Consider the following 25,144-nt stretch of genomic DNA (forward strand, 5'->3'; position numbering starts at 1 on the left):
AAAAAGATCTAGGAAGATCAAGAGGAGGTCTAGCAGTTGGAGGAAGTCAAAAGAGAGGAATGATCGGAAGATCAAGAGATGGTTAAAAATTATCAGGCAAAGAAAATATTGGAGAAAGTCGGAAGACTTGGTTATGGATATTAGAAAGAGACAAAAGAAAAAGACTCTAGTCACTACCAAGGGACTTTGAGTATGCTAAAGAATTCATTGTTGAAATTAAAGGGGAGTGTTGGAAGACTTAATTTCTCCCACGATGGAGCAGTCGAGTAACAATTAAATGATGTTTCATTGTATTTCATTAAAAATGTAGTTCCACCGCAACTGGGTCACCGTCATGCACTATAACTGCCATGCTACAGTTTGTGGCTTAGTTATATATTGATTCAATAATAGATTTAGTTTGCATTGAGTTTAGATAAGGCCTTGTGCATGTAATGCATGAAATGTATGAAAGAAATAGTGCTTCATCTCACTGTTTATCTATGTGTCATCATGTTGGATGAATTTGCATGTAATGCATGTCATAGTTTACTTTAACGACCAAGTCCTCTATGAAAAGAGAGGCTTATTGTTGTATGAGATTGAGCCCAAGGAGAAACCTAAGAAGAAGCAAAGTAATCTGTTTGAATTAATCAATAAAAAAAGTTAAATTTCTATTTTGTGCAGCAACACCATAATTCCTATGTTTTTTTTGTGTATGCTTTTTTTTTGTATCCTCTCTTTTTCATATTAGTACCAGAGCTAGGTGAAAGGAGAAGGTTAGAATCTTGGTTGATAGGAATACTGCCAAAGAAAAGAGGCAGAGAAGGCTGAAGATCGAAGGGATAAAGAAGCCACAGGAGATAAATTTATTACGCAATATCATTGCATGGTCTGCATCCACAACAAAGAAGAAGAATGTCAAAGTTTTTGCTAGCTAAACAATTACAAAAGTCAAAGTTTTTGTTGTTCTAAGATGAAAAGAGATTGGAGGAATAAGAGAAAGTTGCCAAAATAAGAGGCTACAATTAATTTGTGAGAAGATAAATTGTGTGACGAAGTCCCTGAAGTCAAGGAAGATTGTGAAGCTATAATATCAGGTAAAGTCTTGTAAACAAATGAAGAAAGTTGAAGATGGAAAGGGGTCCGCATAAGTAGATAGCTGTAGCTATCAAGTAACCAAGCATGAAAGATAAGGAGGTTGTGAGAAAAGAGGTCATGAGAATCGCATAATTCAGAAAGGAGATTATTCAACTGTAGTTGGTTCAAAGGAGTAGAATCCACTGAGGTTGTGAAGTCTAAAGATATTGGAGAAAAGAAAGAAAGAGATCGGTTCTGAATAATCTAATGGTAAAGATATTGAAGAGCTTGGTGTGAACGTAGCAGTCAGAAGGAGTTTGCTATTGCCAGGTGCTTTGGAGATTGTAGAGATATGAAGATCGTATTAACGAGTCATTGGTCATGCTGAAGCTGTAGCTTAAGGAGGGAGAGCCTGCATTGGTAGTCATGAATGAGCTCTAGAAGAGATCAAAAGTAAATTGAACATTGAAAAAGAGCTTGAAGAGCTTAGATTTTTGAAAAATAGAAAACCCAAATCAGATTGTGGGTAATGTGAGGAAATTGCGATAGAAGGAAGGAGCAACTGAAAAGAAGAGGAAATCATACAGAAGCAAAGAGCAATGATTAGTTTTTTGTGGCCATATGTAACCACTTGTATGTGAGATTTGTGGTCAGCTAGAAACCACTTAGTGTGATGGTTCGTGGTAACCCAAAACCACCTCAAATTTATATTGGTTAGAGATAAGGTGCAAGATGCCAAGGTGATCATGACAAAGAGAAAGGTCTAAAGACTACCGGTTAGGTGTTTGAAGAAATTCTCGCAACAGTTGAAGAATTTGGAGAACAATAAGAAAGCAGATGATGAGATAAAATGTGCGTTTGAAGTCAAAGATGAAAAAAAGATCACAACCAACAAGAGATAGAATATTATGGCAAAAGTAGAAGTTGATCCAGTCCTAGCTGAAATAGTAAAGAAAGTTTCTAGTTTAATGTTAGAAGACAAGGAGGAAGATTGTGGATAGTAAAAAGCCGCCACGAAAAGTAAGATAAAAATGATCTAGGAAGATCGAGAGGAGGTCTAGCAGTTGGAGGAAGTCAAAAGAAAGGAATGATCTGATGAAGATCATGAGATGGTTAGAAATTATCAGGCAAAAAAAAATATTGGAGAAAGTCAGAAGACTGTTGTGGATATCAAAAAGAGACAAAAGAAAAAGATTGTAGTCACTACCAAGGGAGTTTGAGTATGCTGAAGCATTCATGGTCGAAATTAAAGGGGAGTGTTGGAAGACTTAATTTCTCCCACCATGCAGCAGTCGAGTAACAGTTAAATTATGTTTCATTGGATTTCATGGAAAATGCAGTTCTACCGCAACTGGGTCACCGTCATGCACTGTCACCGCCATGCTACAGTTTGTGGCTTAGTTATATATTAATTCAATAATAGATTTAGTTTGCATTGAGTTTAGATAAGCCCTGTGCATGTAATGCATGAAATTTATGAAACAAATAGTGTTCCATCTCACTGTTTATCTGTCTGTCATCACGTTGGATGAATTTGCATGTAATGCATGTCATAGTTTACTGTAATGGCCAAGTCCTCTATAAAAAGAGAGGCTTATTACTGTCTGAGATTGAACCCGAGGAGAAGCCTGAGAAGAGGCAATGTAATCGGTTTTAATTAATCAATAAAAAAAGTTAAATTTCTATTTTGTGCAGCAGCACTATAATTCATGTGTTTTTCTGTGTATGCTCTATTTTTGTATCCTCTGTTTTTCAATCTGGTATCAAAATGTCAACAAGTGTCCTAGAACCGGGCTGAATATGCAGACCTCTTGAAAGACATGTGCAAACTTGTATATCATATGAAGAGGTTATACATTTTTATTGAGGAAAAAGAAATAATAGAAGAAAAATTGACCAAATCCATAGAATATATCGTTCGAGGATCAATATTTTGTGTTTCCCAGTTAGATTCGGGAAAAATTTCCAGGTCTGTGCCCTGTTCTCAACACGATTTATGGCGTAGTTTTATTTTGTTACTATTATATTTCTCTTCATTAAATTCACAGTCTGAGTCACCCTTAGGGATTTTATGTTGCAGCTTCTTAAAGTCATCAATAAACGCTACTAATGTGAACGAGATTAGCACCAAAATAAGTAGCCTTCATCAGGATCTGCAGTTAATTGCTTTAACAGAAATATTGGCGAATCAATCAGTTGCTCTTCCTCCATCACAGACACGCTTTCCAAAGGATACAGGTAATTACAAACAAGTCATTCCTTTTCAGTTTACGATCTGCTTGCCAATCGATTGCATTTTGTAGAAATATTGTTGTCGAATATTTGCCATGCCCCTTTTAGCCTCGCTGAGAAGCTATTGTGATTATTTTTTGAAGCTTTAACTTGATTTTCACTTTTCACAAGCATGTTAAATCTACAACGAAACAGATGCTTTCATGGCCACAATTTCTTTTCCTACTCGATAACTTTAATCTTGGTTTTGGAATTAAAAATAATATTTACTAACGCATTATTTTAAGAGAATGGATCTTAACTAATATAAACCTCTTAATAGAACTTTTTTCTTTTAAGTATAGGAAAAAATAAATCATAATTTTTTATTTATTTGGATACCAATCGAACTATACATGATTTAATTTTATTTCTTATATTAATTAAATTTTCATTTAAAAAGAATCTGTTTGTCTAAGTTAAAAATCATATTTAAAAAAAGATGACACTTTTATAATACTTTAAAGTTGCACTGCATCAAATTTTAACTAATCAATTTGCTTCCCCAATAATCTTAAATTACTTGCATGATTTAAATCAAATTTATTTAAGCTCTCCACCAAATTTTAACTAATCAATTTGCCTTTCCCAATAATCAATTTGAAAACATTTTGAGAAATGCCTTTACGACATACACAGGTGGAAGACCAATAGAATTGGAAGACGATACAAATGACAGAGAAAAGTTAATAGACGATTTTACATGTGCAACAAATAAGCCTATGTTTCTGTTTATTGATAATGTTTTGCTTGCACAAGATTTGAAGAAAATCTTGCCCGAAGAATCGGAAGGCCTTCTGTTGGGATGTGAAGCCTGACTCTTCATTTCACCTTCCCATCTGTGTCTCTTTGTCTTCCCTTGAAGACTATTGTATATATATGAGGGCAAACCCCTGTGTATGCAAGCTGCAACAATAATAAACATCTATGCTCTGCTTTCTAGTGGATGTAGCCAAATTGGTGAACCACGTTAAATATTGTGTTGTGTATAAAATTGTGTGTTCCCAATTTGTCTTCTGTTTTAACAATTGGTATCAGAGCCTCTAAGGTTCTAGGAAGAGCAGAGAGGAAGTGAATAATGAAAGGTAATAGAGTTTGCATAATAAGGTCCTCCAAAAACCTATATTGTCAATGACCGTTAAACGAAATCTCCTAGGATGAACGGGCATGCAGAAACAGTGCCAAAATAGAATAATTTGAGTTTCCTAAATTTAAGTGTTTATCTGACATGGGCTTAATGGGGCTTACCATGTTTAGTGATATTAAAATAGATATGGTGATTCATTAACTGCATTGAGTGGATAGAAATATCTCCACAACATAACCTATCAAGATTCTTACTAGCATGCAGAGGAAGAGTGGTCAAATATTGCTAATTTTGGCAGCAGTTGTGAGGTAGATGAAGGTGCGGAAGAAAACGTCAAAGAAGGAGCAAACCTTATTTTTGTAGTGAAGGTAGACTAGTATCTTTCTTCTCTAGAAATTGTTGGCAGTTGTGAAGGAGAAGGATATGTGAGCTGATGATAAGAAGACCAGGAGGAGCTTGCAGGAGAGTGGAAGGCAAAGATTAAGCCCACAGTAGTGGACCACAGGAGGATCAAATGGAGGAGAAACAACTCGTGTAATGGCCTCCAAAATTTGCAGAGAGCTGGAGAATGTGTTTGTAACCGTAGAGGTGAATGAGATTGATCCAAGGCATACAATTGTGAAAGAAATCATGAAAATGACTATAGGTGGAGGTCATGTTGTGGTCCACGATGTAGGAAGGGAAGGGCTGATGATGAAAGGGTTTGCCATGAGACTCTTTCACCTAGATCTCAAAACTGCCTGCATGGGGGATATGACTGCACCACATGTCGGCCCTTTTGAGTTGCTGATTGCAAGCGCGGCTTCGGGATGGTTTGGAAGTGTAAATGCAATAATTGCGCGGGGAGATTTTTTGTTGAATATTCGAATCACAAGTGGGACGGGCTTTCTGAAAAACACTAGCTATAGTATATATATATTTTTCCCTTAATTTTCAAAGGGAGGTTTGGGGTTTGGACCTCAGAAATGGAATCAGATCAGGGAAAACTGTTCGTAGGTGGGATTTTGTGGGAGATGGCAGAAGAAACCCTAAGGGAATACTTCAAACGTTATGGTGAAGTTGCAGATGTAGTCATAATGTGCGATCGAAACACGGGGAGCACTAGAGGCTTCGACTTTGTGGCCTTTGCAGATCTTAATGTTGTCGACACAGTACTCAAAGACAAACATATCATCACAAGCCGAGTAGTAGAGGCAAAGAAGGCTATACCCAGAAGTGAGTAGCAGCCACAACAGAAGCAGGGTTTTGGAGCCTTCCGAAGTTTGAATGACCTACTCAGGGTTTTGCACAAAGAACCAAGAAGATTTTTGTTGGAGGCTTACCAGCAACCTTAACAAAAGATGAGTTCAGAAAGTATTTTGAGTAGTTTGGCAATATAACAGATGTTGTTGTTATGTATGACAATGGCACACATAGGCCACGTGGTTTTGGATTTATTACTTTTGATTAAGAGGATTTAGGGGTTGTGGTTCAAAACATGGTGATGGCCCATATCATTGGTGGTTATTGCAAGACCAGTGGGAGCTCATCAAAGCCTATGGGTCTCGGAGAAAATGGAATTGACCTGTAGGGTATGAAGCAATTGTAGCTGATATTATAATAACTGGGTGTGAAGTTGTTGGTATCAACCTACAGATTTTGTTTATGATACCATGAATAGCTAGTGACACATTGTAGTGGGAGTTTTTTTTTTTGGGTAGTAAGAGGTTTTGCTGTCAAGAGTTGGTTGTCTTCATGTGATTGGAGATGTTGGCATTTGTTATAATGGCATGGTAGGCTCTTGATTATAGATTAGAGCATTGACATGATACAGGTTCTCTTGATAGGTTATGTTCATTGGAGCATGTGGTCTTCATTTGTGAAGATGTTAGATCAAGTTGTCATGTTGTGTTCTTAGGTAATGCAGACGCGAAGTGGGAGTTTTGACATTGGTCTTGTTAGTGCGATTAGTATCAAGCACATTGGCAGATTGACCATGGAGGTTCTTTTGAAAGCTAAGAGGCTTTGGTGAGGCTAGAGTTCACTTGGGATTAGAGAACATTTGTTCAGACGATATCTCTTTAGAGGTTTCAACAAGAAGACCAAGGAGCCTACACCTAGTGATGGACGTGAGTTCATTATGGACCTAGAGGAGATTGTTCTTGGACAGAGTCATTGTGACTTGGTGTATCTCGGAGGAGCATTCTTAGCCCCCACTCTTGGTCTACTCAGTAGATTTATCTCCTTGGAGGAGATGGTTCCTAGTTTTGGAATGATATTAAGTTTGATCTTCCTTGATTACAGGAGCTTACATCCATGTTGGTTGGGTGTTGTTAATGCTCTTATTTGGGGAGGTAAAGGAGATCATACTTGACATAGCTGAGCACTTGGTGGTGTTGGTAGAAGGATGAGATATGGTTTGCATGAATGTTTCTTCGTAGAGTTTTTGAAGTCATCTATTGTTGTTGTACTTTATTATTTTTTTAACAATATGTGGTTTTCATGAGGACTTGGAGAATGTCAAGTGAGATTTTGCAACAAGTTGGTTGCAGGTTGCAAGCCATTGTGATTTGATTATTGCCACACCTTTTATGTTAGTGTTGATTGGTAGATTTGAGTTATTATTGCTCATACACATGTGGATTGCTATGTAAGTGTCTTCTAGTTTTTTGCACATCAACAGGTTTTTGATGTGTTTTGTTGGAAGATAAGATTACACAAAATTGTTGTATGGGCTAGATATGTTGGTATGATTTTATTTGATTTGGTTAGTTGAATGTGATTAGCAATTAGCTATGGTTGCTATTTCAGCTATGGTGATTGATTCTCAGCCTGTTTATTACCATGAGATTTGGTGATTGCATTTGGATATTGGCTGAGAATGGAAAGCAGGGGATATACTTCAAGTGGGAGGTTGTTCAGATGTGAATTCACAACGTGAGTCAAACTTCAAGTGGGAGATTGTTGGGATGTGAAGCCTAGCTCTTCATTTCACCTTCCCATCTATGTCTCTTCATCTTCTCTTGAAGACTATTGTATATATATGAGGGCAAACCCCTGTGTATGCAAGCTGCAACAATAATATAGATCTCTGCTATGCTTTCTGATGGATGTAGCCAAATTGGTGAACCACGTTAAATACTATATTGTGTATAAAATTGTGTGTTCCCAATTTGTCTTCTGTTTTAACACCTTCCCAGCATAGCAGAATACTTATTACAACTAGAAACAAGGGCGTTACAGATGTGATTCTGGAACGTGGCCTTGACTGTAAGGACTACCCTGTCAAACCTCTTTCTAAAAATCATGCGGTGGAAATTTTGTGCAATGACCCTGCAATTCGTGATCATATGAAGGATGATTTAGATGAGATTGTCAAAGTCTGCAAATGAATTCCATTGGTTTTGAAAATTGTTGGTGCTCTTTTGTGGAAGTAGGAATACAAGGCAGACCATTGTACAATGATATTGGAAGCTTTACAGAAAGGAGAGAAGATCAAAGAAGATGACCATAGCAACCATTTGTTTCACTTTGTGCATGACAAGTTGGAGGTGTCTACACTAGAAGCATTTTTAGATATCTGTTGCTAGTCTCACAACAATCGGGTTGCTTTGACTGTTGAATTTATCGTGGGGGTTGGCCAACTCACGTTTCTTCAAGAGGCAGCATTTTGGATGTCGACAAGGAGGATGATGAATTATTTGTTCACGATATTATTGGATCAAGAGGGCGGACTTTGGTAAATTCGAGTAGAATTATTGATGTAAATTCCTAGATTGAAGCTAAAAAAGATGAGGTATATTATATATCCACTAACTATGATTAAATGGATTAAATCTCTATGTACTTTTATCCCTAAATAAAACTTGTTGACACTACACTCTCGTAGGTCAAGCTCAAAGGAATCAAAGGAATTCTGCTTCCAGCTAAAGATTGTGAAAGATTATCAATTTAACAAATAGAAAAAACTAAACTAAAAAAGAAGGCGGTTGTTGTCAATTTTTTAGAACCGAGAAATATATTGTATGCATTAGCTTGAATAAAAAAAACTATTACATAGTCTCTAATATAAATAGAGAGTTGATCATAGATTAAAGAAAGAAAAAATGACTTTAAAATAACAATCATTGATTGTCTTACTGCATGCACAATATTTAAAGCAAATCAAAAAACAAAACAAAAAACACAATGCTGCTTTATTACGTAGCAGTACGTTTTATTAGCTAGGAAAAACAAAAAAGAGGATCTTCTACATGCCAACGCATCATTTGTATCTTCAATCTCTCCCTGAATGATGAATGAAGGTTAGACCCAATTGATTTCTGAAAGCAACAAAACTTGTGGTTGAAAGAGCTTTAGTAAAAATATTTGCAACTTGTTGAGACGGACAAAATTGTAGCTCCATTTGTCCATCTTGAACCAAGTCACAAATGTAATGATGACGGATCTCTATGTGCTTTGTTCTAACATGAAACACTGGATTCTTTGTCATGGCAATAGTGTTTGTGTTATCACAATAGATGGTGGTTGGATGCTTCGGAACTAAATATAGATCTATCAATATCCTTCTTATCCATACCTCTTGAGAACTTGCTGATGAAGCTGCCATGTATTCCATTTTTGCTGAAGAAAGAGCTACTGTTGCCTGTTTCTTACTATTCCAAGATACAACTCTAGAGCCAAATGAAAAAATATAACTAGATGTAGATTTCCTATTGTAGACACCTAAAATTGTCATGTCTAATTAAATAAATATTTTATTTATTTAATTATCTAAGCTTAATTCTTCTATTAATTAAATAAATCCTTATTTATTTAATTAATTCATTTAAATTAAATAAATATCTTATTTATTTAATTGATCCCACTTCTTCTATTAATTAAATAAATCTTTATTTATTTAATTAATTCATTAGCCTTTTCTATCTATGACACATGTCATTCATCTCTTAATTCATACACTACCTACCCCTTTCATTATTTTATTATTTCTTTTACCTACCCTCTAATCATAGCGGACCTCCTTTTACACCTCTCAATCTTATCCCTCCATTTCATATAGTGTCTTCTATATAAGGAGATGCTTCCTTCATTATCAAACCCTAATCATTCTATGCATCCTAATCAATCATCCTAATCATTCATGCTAATCATCTTTTATGCAATTGACTACACTACGATCCTACTTGCAACCACATTCCGTTCTTTGTTGAGCTCTTGTGCATATAAAATTTGAGAGCAAATATATCAAGCAAGATCAATGGAGATAGGAAGAATGGAGATCAAAACCCTATTGGACATGTGATGGTATAATCTTTGTGATTTCATTTGATTTGCATTGTCTTAGGTAATCTTCATATGTTATGGTGATCTTTGTTGATTGTTAGGCTAGGGTTTTGTGGTTGGATTCATTTAGCCTTTCAATATTGTTATTATTGTTATCCATTTTCACCATACACATTTTGGCACGCCCGGTGGGACTCTTGTCCCTTTTACATTAACATCTTTGTTGCAGATTTTGTGTTTGAAGTTGCAGATCTGGCATTTTCGACAACATTTTTGACATTTTCACGTCTGCATACTTTCAAATCATGTTTTTGTTTTTCTGGCGCGTCTACGACATCTGGAATCGGGTCTGTATTACTGGCAATATTTTATTTTGCAGGTTCCAGGAAATCACGTTTGTGTTATTTAGTCGCGTCCGCGGTGTTTTTAGCTGCGTCTGTGACCAAGGGTCGCGTCTGTGCATCACAGAACCGCGTCTGTGTCACGAAGGCGTGTCTGTGATCATTTTAATCGCGTTTGTGCTTTGCAGGATTTTTTGTTTTACATTTTTTTGCAGAAACGCGTCTGTGAGGTGTTAAATCGCGTCTGTGTAGGGCAGAATCGCGTCTATGTAAGGTAAAATTGCGTCTATGTAAAAAAAAAAAAAAATAAATTTTTTTTAGGTTTTCATTTTTCGCCATTTTGTCTTGCATTTAATGTTTCAGATCTGGTTTATTTTTGGACTAACATTTTCAGATCTAGCTAAACACAATTGGTGCAGCTTGCCTTGGAAGCTAAATCGTTTGGTTGAAGGCCCCTATTTTCACAAAGTCTTTTGGGTTTTAAAATTTACCTAACTTGTGTGCTTGCAGGAAGGGGTGATTATTTCAAACAACCCAAACTACTAACAACTCTTTGTTGCAGGTCCTTGGCAAGAGTTTTTGATTTTTATTGTGTGCCTTGTTTTCATAGACTAGCAAACACTTCCATTGGTGCACTAAAATTGAATCATTGTCTTTTGTGTCTTGAGCAATAGGCTCTTTTTGTTTAATCTTTAGAGGGCCTGTCTTCCCATGTGGTCATTAGGACTACTAGTGAGAAGAGAACGACCCAAGTGGTAGCAAGGAAAACCCACCTCATCCGAACCACTATAATCAAATGTATTCATGGTGAAAACTATGGATAACGTGTGTTGATTAGTTCATACTGACACTATGTCTCCCCATAAACCTGTTTGATCAAATTTATTTGATCATTTGTAGGGCGTAACCCCTACCGGCTGGGAGCCTTCTGTATTTACAGAGCTAAAAGTGCCGCATGTATGGCCACACGAGTGGATGCCCTTACTAGCACCATTTTGTTTTAGAGGCCCAAATCCTTCTAGTTGTTGGGGCAGGAGGTCGGACCTCTGGTAGCGGCCCACACACACATACGGTTCTTAGTAGAGATACAAAGTTCACCATGGGGAGTTTTCATGGGGACTGATGCTTGGCTGACCTGAGAAGTGAGTGCCGAGGGTGGAGCCAGTGAGGTCAAGCATCTAAGTATCTGCTCTGAATAGCGTAGCCTGGGGGGTAAAACCTCATGTGGGATCAACAACTATTGTCTTGGCCAGCCATAAGAATTGTGCTTGACTTATTTTAAACATTCAAAACATTCAAAACCAAACAGCAAAACATTGTGTCTTTTGTGTCTTCAAGTGTATGCAAAACATTTTTACATCAAACAACACACTTTTCTTGGAGTCATTTTGATCTAAACACTTGCAAACATTGAGTCCTCATCAACATTGTGTCCTCTTGTCACGAAAAATAGTCAAACATTCAGATTTGGTCACAACTTCACAAATTGGAAAAATTTTATAGTCAAGCAAACAAGAACAATCAGTTTCGGAATTCTTGAGCTTCCTAGGTTGTTTCTCCAGGTTTTCATCTAGCATTCAACTTGTCTTTGGGTCTCACAAAATCCATCATTGCTTTACATCTCTCATTACATTCACATTTGTCTAAACTTGAGTCAAAAGGTCACTTGCTTGTCCTCATCATACTTTGTCAACACACTACATACAACAACACTTTGCTAAGTGGTCCCTCATCAAGGTTTCTTACCTTTGGGTCTCATTTGGTTTTACTTAGAGTCAAGGTCAACTTACCTCATCAAGAGAAACTATCCTCTCTTTGGAAGTCACACCTACTCTACTACATACATACTTGGTCTTACACTTTGGACATTGCAAGTACACTTCAGAATCATTTACATTCCATTCAACTCTTGGTCTTCCATGCTTTTTCCATTTTTCATCTAGTCTCTCACATCTTGGTCAATACCTAGTTCATGGTTGAAACCAGTCTTCAAAAATCTAGGAGAAAAACTAAAGAGGCTCAAGAGTCCGCAAACATGAGTTCTTATGAGTATGACAATGAGATCTTTTTCAATTCTAATCATACTACATTACCTGACATGGATGTCTATAGAAACAATCCAAATGTTGAGAACATGGACACTATAAACAACAATGCTATACACAATGACAATGTGGACAAATTTTCAGTACATTCAGCAGATGTGGAAGAATCCATCATGAATCCCCATTTCAATCAATTGGTTGAGGAAATAATGAGGAGGGATAGACAATACTTCTTACAAATGATGGCACAAAGTGGAGCCAAGATACCTCATGATTTTGACATGTCTCAAATAATGAAACATAGACCTTTGCAACAACCTCACTCCAATATGGATCAAAGGAGACCTAATAGTGGAGGAACTAGAGGACCACATATGGTACCTGAATCACCATCAACTTTGCTTCAAAAACCAGAGGTCCCACATACACATGGTCAAACATATGGTACTCACCTTCGTAGACCATTATGGAAGTCTTATGGAGAAAAATATGCTCAATCACATATCAATGCTAAGGATCAACCACCAAAGCAATGGGATATTCAAAGGCATGCTCAAAATTTGGACACAAGGAAACCCCGTGTCAAATTTGGGGGCAACACATTAGAACATGACATGCCTGTAGAGTATGGTATATATGCACAAAATAGATATGGTGTTCCTCAACATGAATCTATACCAAGTGGTCCATATATGCAACATCATTACAGACCTCCTCCATATGAACATGTGTATGATCAATATCATCCATATATGCAACATGCTCCTCCTCCAATTGGTGCCTCAAGCATGGGGTATGGTCCAAGAAGTCGATCTCCACCTAAGAGCAGTTTGGAACAACAAATCAGGGACTTACAAAAGAAAATGGAGGGCATAAATACACCGAAGCCAACATACACAATGAGAGACATATGTCCTTATCCATTTGACAAGAGCATTCCAATGCCTCCTTTTCCTACACACTTTGTGACGCCTAAATTTGATAAGTATAGAGGAAAAGGGGATCCTAAGGCACACATAAGACAATTTTTCACAGCTTGCATTGAGGTAGCAGCAGAAGAGACATATTTGATGAGATTATTCCCACAAAGCTTAGGTGATCAAGCTATGGAATGGTTCTCCCAACTTCCACCTGGTATTACATCATGGGGTGACCTAGCAGAAGCATTTATTCAACATTTATCCTACAACATAGAGATAGACATATCAGTCACTACTTTGTGCAACACCAAGCAAAAAGAGGGAGAATCTTTTGCATCATTTTTACAAAGATGGAGAAATCTAGCCAGCAGATGCTCTTGTGAGATTCCACAAAAACAAATGGTAGAGATGTTCACCCAAAATGTTAACAAAGAGATTGGTTATGACTTAAGGAAAGCTTGTTTGTCCACCTTCAAGGACGTCATTGAAAAAGGCTTAGCAACAGAAAAGGTCCTAATTGAAGAAGGAGTCATTAAGATATTTAAGGAAAACAAAGATGACTTTAAAGGAAAAGACAAGCCAAGATTTTGGAATAAAAACAAGAACACAGTCAATGATGGTGTTGTTGATGCCAACACAGTGCGACCCAAATTCATTTTTTCTAGATCAAATTCTACAAACAATCAGGTGAATACTCAAACAACTTCCAGATCACGAAGGAAGTACACCCCATTGGGAGAACCACTTGAGTCAGTTTTCAAGAAGTTAGTGGCAAACAAGGTGATCACAATTCCAGATTTCCCGCCATATGAACCAAAGGTCAAACCAAATTGGTTTAATGATGATGAATATTGTGAATTTCATAAGAGCAAGGGTCATAAGACAAGAAATTGTCATCGATTGAAGAACATCATACAAGATCTCATTGATAGAGGTGACATTGAGATTGAGGGACATTCATCTAATCAAGAACATGAGATGTTTAAGGAACCATTCCCAAAACATGACAAGGGAAAAGCTAAAGCCACAGATGACCAAGCCAACTATACTATAGCACCTTACAACTATGATTCAACTATCAATAATATCTCGATGGACAATTACGTCTCTACTATTATCATCAAGGACAAAGCATCTAAGAATTCTACTATGAGACCCAAGATTGTCCTAAAAGGTGTTGGATCTTCTTCCGAACCTACCTCTGAATGTCATGTTACAACCTACCGCGGTAAAATCTCTTTGCAAGGTGCTCCAGCTAAAAGCACCGCTTCTTCATCAACCAAACCTGAGTATGACCTTATAGAACCGTTAGGGAAGACACCCGCGCTCATTTAAATCCTTGAGCTATTACGCATATCTCCCGCACATAAAGCTATTTTTGACAAAATCTTGAGAGATACTGTTGTTCCTACTGATCTAAACGTGGACCAGTTTCAAGCCATGGTGGGATACCTTTCCATTCCGCATTCCCTTACTTTCACAGAAGCCGATGACGCCTCCGTAAGTCAGCCACATAATGCACCATTACACATTGAAGCCTTCATACACAAACATAGAATCAAACGAGTCCTGATAGATGGAGGAGCAGGTCTAAACATTTGTACATTGAGCACAATTAAACAATTGGGATATTCTGATAAAGCTGTGAATTCTACAAACAAAATTACCATCAAGGCATATGATGATGAAGAGCGTTCATCCAAAGGCACAATCACCTTACCTCTCAAAGTTGGGCCCATTACAAAGGATGTGGTTTTTCAGGTCCTTGATCTAGATCTCACATACAACATATTGCTAGGATGTCCTTGGATTCATGAGATGAGTGCAGTACCATCTACACATCATCGATGTATCAAGTTTCCACACAATGGAGTTGAAGTGACCATCAAAGCAGATCCAAATCCATTCATATATTGCAACAATCTGCAACCTCAATTAGAAATAACAATCCCAGTCAATCATGAAGCTGTTCCTTCATCAGCATATGTGGATCCTAAATCCTTAAAAGCTTCTACATCCAAACAAGCAGAGCTCAAAGACAAGTTCAAGATTAAAGACATGGGATGTGGTGAGTATATCTTTCATGTTGATCAACTCCCACTGTCTCCTAAGACATTCAGTCTACAAGAACATCCTACAAACAATTTGCAATGCCAAGGAATTGGGTGTGAACCACCTAGTGTTGTGGCTACTAAGTCTGAATGCAAATCTCCTCTAGTGGTGCAAGCAACTCTTGATATCAATAGTCCTAAGAGTGGTTCCAACAAATAATCTACTGAGCATATCGCCAGTCTTTTTTAGAGCTCACATAGCCTTATCATTTCATCCACTCATTCCATTTCCACTCCACTTCCAGACTTGGATCAACAAGAATTACAAAAGCCCTTACTCATTGGGGATCAAAAATCAAGCTTTGAAAAGAAAAATCTAAAAGTCAAAAATAAAGAAAAGTGCTTCAGTCCAAATCAAAATCAAAAGCTATTGGACTCTACAAAAATCAAAGTCAAGGATAAAAATCCTATGAAGCAAAAAGAGAAAGAGATGATCTCCCCTAATATCAAAATAACTGGGGGCAAAAGTTCTAAAATTTCAAATCAAAAAGAATACTTGTTGATCCTAAGTCTCCATCATGCCATCCTACTTTCACTTCTTTTCACAATCATAAGCCTTCATCACTCATCTACTTGTTCCACACATCCTTTCCCTTCTGGTGATACATCATGGACCTTTAATGGAGCTTCCTTGAAGGACTTTGTTATCAGGGATGCCCAAACTTCTTTAGGTGACACGCATATGGGCAAACGTAGTCCACACAATAGTAATTCTATCTCAGTTCCTTCATCAAGGAAGATAGTCACTCAAGCTACACATCATTCAGTCAAGGAACAATGCAGCTACAATCACAAGGTAAAGCCTCACACATTTGAGGTAGGTGACTTGGTTCTTAGAGAAAATCCTAAAAATCAGCAAGACAGACAAAAGAAGGGCAAGTTTGAACCAAATTGGCTTGGTCCTTACATCATTACAACAACATATGGATCTGGGGCATATCAGCTCTCAACTACAGAAGGTGAACCTTTGGAGGATCCTAGCAATAGCATGCACCTTCGCAGGTTTTACACATAGCTCTTCAGAATATCATAATTCAAAAATACAAAAAAATCAAAAAATTTCAAAAATACAAAAAAAAAAATTATAAAACAAAAAAATCGTTACTTGGTGAAAACCTGGCAAACAGGCACCTTGTGACACAAAAAACATTGAAAAATCGAAAAAAAGTAAAGAGAAATAATTTCGTCCAATGGTGAAAACCACTTCGGTGGTGCCCTGGGCAAGTACCATGGTGAAAACTGGGTCACCAGCGCCATGCGTAGAGACATTGCTCCTCCCTCCTTTAGGATTCACTTTCATCCTTTCACTTTGCACACACTCACAACCTATTCATCCATAATAAACTTACCTAGTCCCATCATGGCTTGTTATTGATCTACCCAAGATTGGTTAGCCATTCATAATAAACCTCCCTTTTCACCTCCCTTTCCATTCATAATAAATCAGACCCTATCTGTGGCTAAGGCAAATCCTACGTCTAGTGATGGGTGTGGAACTGAGAACATCACATGTTTCGAGGAGTACAGTTTCTTCCAGCTTCCTTCAGTCTATTCATGCACAATCCGCAATAAAGCAACATTTGCATCACAGATCCGCAATAAAGTTTCATCTTCTCCGCAATAAAGTATCAGTTTCATGGATTCAGTCAGTTTCAGATGAGACACAGCAGCAACAATGGGCTTCAACAAATCAAATCTTTCAACAGACTCAGACAACATTATGGTTCAGTGCTATCTATCCTTTCTGTGAAAGTAAACATTGTGACCACAATCAAATACGACTTATACAAGTGACAAGAGACACTAAACTTGAGGACTACAGTGGATGTTGGTGTTGAGTCTTGGTTTTCTTTTGATTTCATCTTTTTTGGTGACATGTCTTTTAGCTTTTCCGGGATGTCTTTGACTAGAGATTCTATCTCTAGGATGTCTTTGACTAGAAAGGCGAGGATGGGGTATCGTCACCCATTTTCTTTTGCTGTCTGTGGATTGTCTCTTAGTAATGCTATGACTTGTTCGAGGATATGAGGACACTGTGAGTCTAGTATGAACTGGGGCATTCCTTGTTTGTGACTATCTTATCTCCATGCAAACAGGTACAATGACTTTCTGGGTCGAACATATGCCTCGATTGTCATAACCTACTTGCCATAATAAAGCTCAATGATGATAACGCATAAGAAGATCTTTCACTTTCATATCTTCTGTCTTTCATCCCCCCTTTCTTGATTGACTTCCATCGTCCTTCTCGAGTCCACGTAGCCTGCTATCACATGACTGAGTATAATGACACACCAAAAATATTTGCATTTCATGTAGTTGCACCTACATTACCACATATAAGTATTTCATACATACATATAGATATCACAACTGCCTCACATCCTGCACACAACACCTGTTAGCACAATTTACATTTGCATTATCATATTCATCTGCATTACTTACATTCACATTTGCATCATGCATACACATATAAAACATAAACGAACAAAAATAAAATAAAATATTGCATTGCATCATATACATATTTGCATCCATATCATAAGCATCACATAAGAACATCTCATCACATAGGTACACATGCATATAGCTGCCGCAAAGATGAATCATCTCATATATATATATAAAGTGTCATGATACAATGATGTCAAAATCATATGGCTACAATCACCCACAGGTGTCTACATCATTATACAAAATGGTACAAAATTGATACAGAGGAACTCACTGATCACTCCTGCCAACACTATTGGTAGTGTTAATCCTATCCATGTCATGGCATACCATGCCACGTGTCCCACCCTCATCTCCAGTCTTGGATCCTAGAACACTTGTCTAAGGGCATCCCTGTCTCCATCTTGATCGTACAGAATCAGCTCCCCATCAATCGGTATCCGCATAATCCTGTAGACATCCTCAAGGGTGACTGTCATCTCACCCATCGGCAAATGGAAAGTGCATGTCTCAGAATGCCATCTCTCGGCAAGTGCAGTCAACAGTCCCATGTTTGCCCGAAACTCAGGCACATACAGAATATGTCTCAGACCCATAGCCTCAATAGCAGCTCTGTCCTCGAAGGTCAGCTCAGGTCGCAATCTCTGCATCGATGGGAATCTCTCCCATGACTCCAGCATAGGCAAGTACTCCTGCAATCAAGCAAATCAATCATGTCAGTTATAGTGGCATTCCTTGTTTATCACAAAATGCTACTTTTTATCTAAATGCATATGGCATTCTATCCTAGTGACACTCACTGTTCATCACAAAGTGTTGCTATTTATCCTAGTGTTACTCATTGTTCATCACAAAGTACTACGTGTGTGACACTCCCTGTTCATCACAAAGTGTTACTCACATTTGCACTCCCTATTCATCACAAAGTGCTGCTCATATTTCAGTATTCCCTGTTCATCACAAAGTACTCTATCTTGGTACTCACTGTTCATCACAAAGTGCCTTGATCTATCCTAGTCTTCCTAGAGGACCTACTTGAGTGTATCCTCTTAGCAGCTTATCCAATCGACAGCATATGTTTATCACAGAACTGCTGATTTGACCTAGAAGACCAAACTTGCATTTTTCAATGCAAACGCGCTTACATTACATAAACGCGCCTACAGACTGCACAGACACACCTACACAACACAGACGCGCCTGTATAACACAAACGTGCCTATGTCGGGCATAAACGCGACTAGACTACGCCGACACCCCTGCACATCGCAGACGCGCCCGCATTCGACGCAGACGCGGTTCGAGACACAGACGTGCCTGGCACCGACACAGACGCGCTTGGCGGACATAGACGCGCCTGGCACCGATGCAGACGCAGTTAGACAGTTTTTGACATTTTTCAACTCTACTTCTAAGCGCATTTATTGCTCTACCTAGCATGCATTAATGACAAAATTAAATGCGTCAAAGTACGAGGAGGTTTGGTGGTACTCACCGGCTCTCCTGCCTCTGCTGGCCTCTGAAATCGGCGAACGCAATCGAATCTGTGAATGAAAGCGATCACTGCTGACTGCTGCTGCTCTTTTCTCTCTTTGCACTCTAATCTCGTGGATGTGTAGATGACAATGAGGATGTATTTTCCCCCGTGGTCTATCTTATAGATTACCCTAGCCCTAGCGCTCGCATTCATTTCCCGAGTCAGTCTTCGTTATCCCGTGACTTTGTCACTTTATCCGGTCAATCCATTCTAGCCTTTCTTTCTTATCGAGAGATTGTCTGCAATCTTTTCAAACATTTTCATCCAATCTCTCGAGGGGGCATATCATTCCCATTCTGGGGCAACTCTGTATCACTTCATCTTATCTTCTTTGAAACAACGCGACAAGCCGCATTGTCTCAAAGAGGGGCAAAATGTAGACACCTAAAATTGTCATGTCTAATTAAATAAATATTTTATTTATTTAATTATCTAAGCTTAATTCTTCTATTAATTAAATAAATCCTTATTTATTTAATTAATTTATTTAAATTAAATAAATATCTTATTTATTTAATTGATCCCACTTCTTCTATTAATTAAATAAATCTTTATTTATTTAATTAATTCATTAGCCTTTTCTACCTATGACACATGTCATTCATCTCTTAATTCATACACTACCTACCCCTTTCATTATTTTATTATTTCTTTTACCTACCCTCTAATCATAGCCGACCTCCTTTTACACCTCTCAATCTTATCCCTCCATTTCATATAGTGTCTTCTATATAAGGAGATGCTTCCTTCATTATCAAACCCTAATCATCCTAATCAATCATCCTAATCATTCATGCTAATCATCTTTTATGCAATTGACTACACTACATTCCTACTTGCAACCACATTCCATTCTTTGTTGAGCTCTTGTGCATATAAAATCTGAGAGCAAATATATCAAGCAAGATCAATGGAGATAGGAAGAATGGAGATCAAAATCCTATTGGACATGTGATGGTATAATATTTGTGATTTCATTTGATTTGCATTGTCTTAGGTAATATTCATATGTTATGGTGGATCTTTGTTGATTGTTAGGCTAGGGTTTTGTGGTTGGATTCATTTAGCCTTTCAATATTGTTATTATTGTTATCCATTTTCACCATATACACCTATAATCCACTAAACCGGCCCAATCTGGATATGTGTAACCAAGTAGTTCAAACTTGTCAGTGGGAGAATACTGAATACCAAAATTCTATGTACCACTCACATACCTCAAAATTCTTTTAGCAACCTGCTAATGTGACTCATGTGGATCATGCATGAACTAAGAGACAAGGCCACAACATACATAATATCGGGCCTACTGGTTGTGAGGTACATGAGGTTACCAACCAAACTCCTATACCGAGTTGCATCAACTTTGGGACTAGCATCTTCCTTGGTTAGTTTTTCACCAAGGGCTACGGTGGTTGCAAATGCTTTGCATGCCACCATGTTAAACTTCTTCAATAAATCAGCTATATACTTGGATTGAGAAATAAATATAGCTTCTGATGTTTGTTGTACTTCCACACCAAGAAAATAGTGCATAAGTCTCAGATTTGACATTTCAAACTCTTGTTTCATATCATCTTGAAACTTCTCCATGAGAGCTTTGCTATTACCTATATAAATCAAATCATCAACATAGAGGCAAACAATAAGAATATCATTACCAATATGTTCGACATACAAGGTAGGCTCTAAGTGGCTTCTATTGTATCCTTTCTTCATGAAATAACTGTCAATTCTAGCATACCAGGCACGAGGAGCTTGCATCAACCCATAAAGGCCTTTCTTCAACTTGTAGACTAAGTGTTCTTTTTCTGGGACTTCATAACCCATAGGCTGTTCTACATAAACTTTCTCATCTATGTAACCATTAAGGAATGTTGATTTCACATCCATTTGAAATATTGGCCACTTGTATTGTGCTGTAATAGCCAATATAATCTTGATTGTGTCAAGTTGAGCCACAAGAGCAAAAGTTTCTACATAATCCACTCTAGAAGTTTTTGCAAACCCTTTGGCAACTAGTCCTACCTTATGGCGTTCTATTGAACCATTTACATGATATTTGACTTTGTAAATCCATTTCACACCAATCACCTGCTTACCTTTGGGAAGTGAAACTAATTCCCAAGTATTATTCTTATGAATGGGATTCATTTCATCATTCATAGCATTAACCCATATAGGTTCTTTCACTGCTTCTTCATACACAAAAGGTTCAACTTTAATTGTACTAAACAAAGCAAAATTAGCAACTAGATTTATATTGGTACTCCTCTAATAAACATCAACTAAACTTTGTACCTTTCATGGAATGGATGCTGGAGGTGATGGTGGAGGTGAATCTTCACTTGAGTTTGTGCTACTTGAAAAACTAGGTGAGCTTGGAGGACTGGAACTAGAGCTAGAACTTCCACTTGAGCTTCTGGGGAGAGGAGGATGAACACTATTATCTTCCATGTTTATGTTTATTGATGGATTTTTCTACATGTCATCTTTCCACTGCCATACTCTCCCTTCATAAAAAATTGCATCTTGGCTAACTATGCATTGTTGTGTCTCAGGATTATAGAATCTATAGCCTTTAGTTGCAATAGAGTAGCCCACAAAGATACAAAGTTGGGATTTGGCATCCAATTTCTTCTGCTTTTGAATTGGAATATGCACATATGCCAAGCATCCAAAGATGCGAAGATGAGCCACTGAAGGCTTGTGACTACTCCAGGCTTCCTTTGGAGTCAGATTTTGAACTGCTTTTGTGGGACTACAATTGAGAATATACACTGTAGTGACAACTGCTTCTCCCCGAAAACTATTTGGAAGATTTTTTGTCTGCAACATGCTTCATGCCATTTCCATAATGGTACGGTTATTTCTTTCAGCAATACCATTTTGCTGAGGTGTATATGCGGTAGTAAGCTATCTCTGGATGTCATTCTTAACACAAAAATCAGCAAAGTCATTAGAAGTAAACTCTCCCCCTCTATCTGTTCTGAGCATCATGACAGGATACCCGCTTTATTTTTCAGCTAGTGCTTTAAAATTCTTGAAGCATGCAAAGGCTTCAAATTTTTCATCAAAAAATAAACCCAAGTGTGGCGAGAGTAATCATAAATGAATGTCAAAAAATAAAGGTTCTTACCCAATGATGGCTCTTGCATATCACCATAGATGTCAGCATGCACAAGCTCTAGAGGAGATTTGGCTCTCCAAGATTTGCCCACTGGAAAACTGTCTTAGTGATGCTTGCCAAGTGCACACCCTGAACAAAATTCTTCTTTTGCCTTGATTGGAGGAAGACCTCTCACCATATTCTTCTTATTCAACAAAGTTAGCCCTTGAAAATTTAGATGACCATATCATTGATGCCATAACCATGAATCATCTATGGTTGATTTTAGTGCATGCAACTTACTAGAAACCAATTTGAGAGGAAACAATCTATTCTTTGTCATATAAGTATTTGCTACAAGATGATGATTATTAGATTTATCAAAAATATTGCAACAACTATCTTCAAATACAACTTTATAGTTCTTTTCTAGAATTTGTCCTATACTCAAAAGACTATGCTGTAATTCTGGAACAAAGAAAGTATTATGGATATTTGTAGTGTCTCCTGGTATAGTCTTGACTACAAGGGTACATTTTCCCATTACATCAACCTCCTTATCATCTCCAAATCTAACTTTACTCCTCATTGAATCATCTAATTTGACAAAGAAATCAGATTTACCTATCATGTGATTTGAACAACCGTTGTCCAAGAACTAGACATCCTCTTGGGGTTCTTTTGCCAAATTGCATGCAAAGAATGTAGAATTATTTGCATCAGAAGAATCTTCTACATATCTAGCTCTTGACTTATTCAAGTCAGATTTCTTTTTCTTGCACTCAAATTCATAGTGTCCATATCTTTCACAATATAAGTTATTTCCAGAAGATTCACCTTTAAATTTAGCAGTATGAGAGGGAGCAGATTTGGATTTTTCCTCAATATTCATAGAAGACTGGAAAGCTTGAACAAAACTTTCCATAAAATGCTACATGCACTCTTCATGAGACTGCAAATAACCAATTAATTCTGCAACTTTGAAAGTTTTTAGATCTTTACTTTCTTCAATAGCAATTACTAGTGGATCAAATTTAGGAGGAAGAAACCTCAAAAAATTTTCTACAATTTTCTGATCTGATATAGTTTCACCTTGAGTCCTAAGCTGATTCATAATACCTTGAGTCCTTGTAATAAATTCATGAATAGACTTAGATTCTTTCATCCTCAAATTTTCAAATTATTTTCGAAAAGTTTGAAGTCTTACCAATTTGATTTTATCTGTACCTTGGTATGCAGTTTGTAGAGTCTCCAACACATCCTTTTGATTTTGTCAGACTGACAATTTGAGGAAAAATTGAAACATCCAAGGCAGATTGAATGGTGAAAAGAGCTTTGCTATCCTTCTTTCTCTCTTCTTTCAGCTGATTTTTCTATTGTGGTGTCTATGTATTGGATGTATTTTGATCAACAGCTTCTGTTATCCACCTTCCACAAATTCCCAAAGATCTCGGGATAAAAGTAGGGTCTTCATATTGATACTCCAATAATCATAGTTTTCTCCAGTAAATAATGGAAGCTGAAATGCTAAATCTTTTCCATTAGCCATCTAGAAACAATTGTTGTTCTAACCTGCAACCTGCACAATCAGAACTCTTGCAACCTGCTCTGATACCAGATGAAATATTATCAATTTAACAAGCATAAAAAACTAAACTGAAAATAAGAAGACTGTTGTGAATTTCTTAGAACTGAGAAATATATTGTATGCATTAACTTGAATCAAAAAAGCTATTGCATAGTCTCTAATAGAAATAGAGAGTTGATCATAGATTAAAGAAAGCAAAAAAAAATAGTCATCGACTGTCTTATTGCATGCACAACAGTGAAAACAAATCAAAAAATAAAACAAAAACCACAACGTTTCTTTATTATGCAAGAGTATGTTTTATTAGCTATGAAAAACAACAAAGAGGATCTTTTGCATGCCAACGCATCATTCGTATCTTTAGATTGGATGCTAGAAAAAAGACATCTTAATTTGATGTAGAACACATTAAGAATTCTAGAATGGAAAAATAGAATCGATGTTAAAAAGATAGAGGCAGTGACATTAAGATATATTTATGCACTTGGTGATATTTCTTGGTTGAATGTAGAAGCACTTGATAAATTAGCCGTGTTGAAGTTGGAGAGGCTTCCCACTAAGGTAACAGGTCCTCTAAAGGCAATTCCATAATTCCAATAGCATGCGCATACCTTCATTTCATTGTTATGTTTTTAAACTCTTTATTATTGTTTATAAAAGATGCAATGGGTTTCATATTTAATTGAAGTTCTGAAAAAGAAATAGTAACTATGTCTATAGTTACCAGAAAGTTTAAGGAAAGTAATAGTCACGAAGAAGCCAGATGACATGGGGAACTTATTAAAGACACTGCTAAATTCCTCCTTGCATATTTTAATTCTATATTTTCCAGAACCAAGTGAACACTCTAATCAAAGGGAAGATACCAGTGAAAAGACAGATAATTATGAAGGGGGAAATGTTGGAAAACTAATCCCAACTGCCTCGTTTATTTATGCCACTGTAAATCTTCATTTTTGGCCCCCAACAAATCTTGCAAATATTCTCACATGTGTGAGATTTCATTCTCTTGCTAATATCATTTAATCAATATTTTAAAATTTGCATGAGAGGACAAATTTTGGTAAAAATGCAAATCTATATCTTCTTAGACAAGATTTCCTAGCTAACAAAAAATAAATACATTTATTTTCTCCTTGGTTGGGTCATACGTAACTTCTAGAAATTTTTTTTTTAATAGAAGTTTGGTGGTCATTTTGAAGTTAGTTTTTGGAGACAATGAGAAGAGAAAAAGGACAGAGTAGAGTAGCAACAAATTTCCTATAAAAACAATTAAAAAAGACATCCAGTGCTGTAGCAATAGCCAGTCAGAAACAAGGGAGTTTAAACTATTTTATTTTCTAAGAACAAATTT

At 37.1% G+C, this 25,144-nt stretch overlaps 1 protein-coding gene and 1 pseudogene across 1 annotated transcript; both read left to right on the forward strand.

The window, feature by feature from the left end:
• Positions 1-4,954: 4,954 nt before the first annotated feature.
• LOC131875694 (uncharacterized) lies at positions 4,955-5,347 on the forward strand. The gene has a single exon (XM_059220306.1). It carries the CDS (start codon positions 4,955-4,957, stop codon positions 5,345-5,347), a length of 393 nt encoding a protein of 130 aa, XP_059076289.1.
• A 35-nt stretch (positions 5,348-5,382) lies between these two features.
• Positions 5,383-5,987, forward strand: LOC131033693 (heterogeneous nuclear ribonucleoprotein 1-like; annotated as a pseudogene).
• The last annotated feature ends 19,157 nt before the right edge of the window (positions 5,988-25,144 follow it).

Source organism: Cryptomeria japonica, chromosome 5 (assembly GCF_030272615.1).
Source record: "Cryptomeria japonica chromosome 5, Sugi_1.0, whole genome shotgun sequence".
NCBI lineage: Eukaryota > Viridiplantae > Streptophyta > Pinopsida > Cupressales > Cupressaceae > Cryptomeria > Cryptomeria japonica.

Coding starts and splice junctions, on each gene's coding strand:
- LOC131875694 (XM_059220306.1), top strand. CDS start 4,955: ATGGCCTCCAAAATTTGCAGAGAGCTGGAGAATGTGTTTGTAACCGTA.